Below are 5033 nucleotides of genomic sequence, written 5' to 3'. Positions count from 1 at the left end.
ACGTCTTATTATTGCTCCGCGTTTTGTCGCTTTTTCGATAGGTTTTTTCGGTTTTTTCATTGATTTGTTAATTGGATGTTAAAGTGTTATGGTTAATGGACTAGATCTGAAAATTTCAAGAGTTTTGGACACGGAATTACTTTTTTTAGTGTTTTTTAGTTTTCAAACTATTCAGTGAATTTTTAGTGAATTAAAATAGCTATAATTTACTTTTTATAAGGTGTTGAAGTGATGTAAGTTATCAATAGTGAATAAGTATAAATTGAGTTTACATACAATTCAGAAGAGTGAGTAGAAGATACTTTTTTTAGAGTGTTTTATTATATACTATTGAGGTTATAATAGTAAAATATTAGTGAAAATTTTCTAAGTGTTTGAACAAGCTATTGCAAGTTAATAGTTTTAAGTAAACAACCACTTATAAAAATTTTAGAGAATTTCATAAGAATTCAATATGAGATTTTTTCTAAGTCCTACAAGACTTTTAGTAGGGGGAATTCCTTTCCTTTATAATTCCCGAACCAGACATCATAATCCAAAAATTCCTTGACCAAAATCCGAATCATAACCTTCCTGACCCTTTGACCTCCTCCCCAAATTTGACCCCCCCCAATTTTTTGGACCACATTTTTGGCATCATACATTTTCGATCCCCCCCCAATTTTTTGTTTTGGGGCACCAAGGCTTGTGGGTACTCGTAGGGCTTGGGATAGTCCCCTGAGTACTGTGATACATCATGAGAAGACGAAGTTCGCTCCCGCTGGAAGCTACAGCTATGCAAAGCACCAGTGCAGAGAAGTTATCTCACGTCAAGAAAACCGACGTTAAGGGAAAAAAGAGAGCGCGGCAAGGGTCTACAGATGAGGAGGAACCTTTGCCAGAGACATTGGGAAGTCTGATTCACCAACTAGGGCTCACGATGGCGGCACTTAAGCAACATATAGGGCCCGGCTTGCCCAAGTATATAGGCACCCATGAAATGGAGCTAAAGAAGATTTATGAAGGCTTAAATGCCTTGACTGATCTGTCGGCGCCTTTGACCTTAATTTCGCAGGCCACACAAACGACGTCCATCTATAGAGAAGACGATATTGAACAAATTCTCACAAGAGAGCTAGATGATCAAGAACTTATTGAGTTATTACATAGGAGATGGCCCAACGTACTTAGGGCTAAATTGAGTTTGGTTTCTGAGCTGCCTTCTGGAGTAGGGGATACGTGTAGCTTGAGAGATGTTTGCAGAATCCGTGACAGTGAAAATTATGATGCAAGGAGTCCCAAATATAAGGCGGGGGATATTATGAAGGATGAGCAAACTGTCTTTGGAGAGGAGACAGAAGTGAAGCGGAGAAAGTATAAAATTTACTATGACTCTAGCATGGATGAGAAGAGTACTATGCTTACCATACTGAAAGCTCTTAGAAGAATTAAAAGAAATAATTATGAATTAGCATATATATTGCCTAATAATAGTATAGGAAACTATACTAAAAAGATTTTGTCGTACCCCTATAGGGAAAAAGAAGAAGCTATCAAAGTTCTGACTCTACATACGGACAGTGCTGATACCCAGGTTAGGCCCGGGCAAATGCGTATTAAGAAGTCAACCCCTCCTGCGGAGGATAGCAGAACATTAGTCGTTAAAGCTGCGGGTAAATCATATGCTGAACTTTTGGGTGCCATGAAGACGGCGGTTGCAAATGATGATGCTAAAGACGTAATTTCTCTAAAAAAAGGAAGAAATGATGAGGTACTGGTAAGAATTCAGGGTTCTAAAAGTGCTGAAGAATTTACGAGTATTCTAAAAAGTAAAGCTGCAGACCTAAAAGTGGATCTTAAAACAAGAGCTGGGCGTCGAACCATTGTCCATATCAGAGATGTCGAAGTAGATACCACTGAAGAAGAAATCTTAGCGGCAGTAACGGCAAGAGTTGGTGATATGGAGGACGTCAGGATCTCTTCAATTAGACCCGAAATCGCGGAGACTAAGAATGTTACGGTGATCACATCCTATAAGGCAGCCTGTAGGATGGTGGAGCAACGCTTACGTATCGGCTGGGTGAACTGCAGAGCCTTTATTAGGGAAGATGACGAAAAGTGCTACAGATGCTGGGGCTCTGGGCACCGTCGACAAGACTGTAAGGGTCCAGACAGGGTGGACCTATGTTTTAACTGTGGCGGCAAAGGGCATAGGATTGCGGAGTGTCGGGAGCCTAAGAGCTGCCTCAATTGTGGAAGTCATGACCATCGGACTGGTGCTTGGGCGTGTTCTCATAATAAACATGACTAAACTCATCTTAGCTAATGCGAACAGAAGCACGCTGTCGCATGAATTGCTACATGAACTGGCTTTTGAACGTGATGTTGACCTGTTGGTGATCACGGAACCTAATAGATATGAATCGGCGAAATCAGCATGGATCGCTGACACAGTGGGTGACGTGGTCATCAGGAATGTAAGCAATAGAATGGCCTTGAGCTTTACGGAGAGAGCTGAAGGCGTATTAGCGACGGAGTTGGATTCCATAATTATTGTTGCGGCGTATGTTTCCCCCAACATCTCAATCATCGATTATGAGAAGTTTTTGGATAGCATATATAGAATTCTGTCTAGGCAGAATAAGAAGTTTGTTTTGTTGGGGGACTTCAATTGCAAAACTGTTTATGCTGGCTGCTCGCACAGTAATAGACGCGGTGAATTAATTGAAGAGTTTATGGAATCGATTGATGGTCACTGTATAAATGATGGCACGCCGACCTATGAGGCTCGAGGTCATTACTCGATACTTGATCTAGTCATCATTGACAACAGATGGTTGAGGGATCAGTGTGAATTAACAGTCCTGGACAATGATATCGCTAGTGACCATTTTTCATTACAATTGGTCATAAGAGATGGCACTCATACTGCAGTAGAAAGACCTATCGTGATTAGACCCACGGCTCGCCAGGTTGATAAAATAGTCGATAAAGTGTCACAAAGACTTAGCACTATAATTGAATTGACACCTGATACTCTCACATCAATTATTCAACAAGAGATGGACAGGGAGATAAGGGCCACCAGGAGTAGAAGACAAGTATACTGGTGGTCCAATGAGATAGCTTGCTTTCGCAATACTCTACATCAAGCTAGGAGGAAAAAAAAAGACCTAAGGATCAGAGGCGGCTCTGAATATAGTTCGGCAGGCGTCTACCGATATTGAGCTAGCATCACGCCAGGGACCAGTTCAATTCCGTGCGAAGAAGAAGCGATTATCACCTTAGCTGATTTTGAGCCCAGGAGATTTACACCTGCCGAACTGAATTGTGCCATTGGCCAGCTTGGCAATAAAAGAAGCCCCGGCGTAGACAGAATTCCAGCTGCTATACTTGAAGGACTTTTTAAAAAACGGCCTTGGGAAATGACGGACATTGCCAGCCATGGGCTAGGGAATGACTGCTATCCGCGGTGCTGGAGAGAAGCAAGAGTTGTTTTTCTCTCCAAGGGTGGAAAGGAACAAGAACAAGTTCGATACAGGCCGTTAAGCCTTTTAAATAATATCGAGCAAGGTGATCGAGAAGATGCTTGCCGCAAGGATTATTGGAGAAATTGAGCAAGGAGTGGGGATTAGCCAAAAGCAATATGGATTTTGGAAAGGTCGCTCCACAGTGATGGCCCCCAAGAAAGTAGTCTCCTGGATGACAGATGTAAGACGCGGCACCTGGAGGACGAGGGGTGTTCCATTGCTAGTCTCATTGGATATCAAGAATGCGTTTGGCTCCATTAAATGGAGCCATATACATAGAGCGCTATTAGCAAAAAATGTTAGTCCATATTTGAGGAGGCAAGTAGTGAGATACCTCTCTGATAGAACATGCAAGGTGGCAACGCAAGAAGGAGAAATGGAGATAGATATACATGGTGGAGTGCCCCAGGGCTCAGTTTTAGGCCCATTATTATGGGTCTTAACGTTTGATGAGATCTTAAATCTATCTGCTGTCCTATCCTGCTGGGGTTGAAGTTATGGCCTATGCCGACGATTTGGTGGTCTTGGCGAGTGACAGGCATGAATTGGAGGCACAAGAAAAGGCCAATTTGGCATTGCAGATAATAAATGGTTGGCTATGTGAAAAGAATCTAACGCTAAATACTGGTAAATGTAATTTTATTACATTTACTGGCAGAAGGATCATCGAACGGCTAAATATCAAGGTCGATGAACAAGTAATAGCAGAAACAGATAGATTAAAGTACTTGGGGGTCACCTTTCAGAGAAATGGTGCATTTACGGAACACATGCGTGAGGTTTGCAATAGGGCTGATAAGATGACTAAATCTCTTAATATTATTATGACCTTTCAAAGAGCACCTAAAGCGCCTAAAAGGAGGGTTGTTGCGTCCTCGGTTATGTCATCGATATTATATGCTGTCCCGGTATGGTGGCCTTCAGTACGGATAAAGAAGAACTTGGCACGCTTAGTTAGGACCCATAGGAGACTGTTGCTAGGCGTGGTTTCCGCGTACAGGACAGTCTCCTATGAGGCGTTATGCGTTTTATCAGGAGTGCCTCCGATCGACCTTATGGCTCATTTCAGAGTCGAAAGAGATCAAGGTGTTGAAGTACATGAAGCGAGGCATAGGCTAATAGAGAGATGGCAGGAGAGATGGAGCACAGCAGGCCCTGGAGACAGGACCAGAAGGCTAATCCCCAATCTAAGGAACGGATATATAGAAAACACGGTGAAATAAACTTTTACACGTCACAGTATTTTACAGAACACGGTAGTTTTAATTACTATCTGCATAGAGTCGGTAGAAGGGAAACTGCAGCCTGTATGTACTGTGACTGTGATGATGATGTCGAACATACTTTCACTGTATGTCATAAATGGAGGGAAGAGACAGACGGTATTGACCTGTCATCTGATGGAACTGGTAGACTAATCAATAACATGATAAACAGTGAAGAAACTTGGAAAAAAGTTGAGTTGGTCATCAAAAGAATACTTACACAGAAAAACAATGATGAGAGGAGACTAGGTTTTTAAAC

The 5033-nt window shown here is 42.1% G+C and overlaps 1 protein-coding gene across 1 annotated transcript; it reads left to right on the top strand.

Annotated features, from left to right (window-relative positions):
- Positions 1-2468: 2468 nt before the first annotated feature.
- LOC142317798 (uncharacterized) lies at positions 2469-3206 on the top strand. Its single transcript, XM_075354348.1, has one exon. It carries the CDS (start codon positions 2469-2471, stop codon positions 3204-3206), a length of 738 nt encoding a protein of 245 aa, XP_075210463.1.
- Positions 3207-5033: the final 1827 nt, after the last annotated feature.

Source organism: Lycorma delicatula, chromosome 1 (genome assembly GCF_047948215.1).
Source record: "Lycorma delicatula isolate Av1 chromosome 1, ASM4794821v1, whole genome shotgun sequence".
Taxonomy (NCBI): domain Eukaryota; kingdom Metazoa; phylum Arthropoda; class Insecta; order Hemiptera; family Fulgoridae; genus Lycorma; species Lycorma delicatula.
This window is presented reverse-complemented; position numbering and strand designations above follow the sequence as displayed.

Bases quoted from the DNA above. Each gene is read 5' to 3' on its own strand.
- LOC142317798 (XM_075354348.1), top strand. From the start codon at position 2,469: ATGGCCTTGAGCTTTACGGAGAGAGCTGAAGGCGTATTAGCGACGGAG.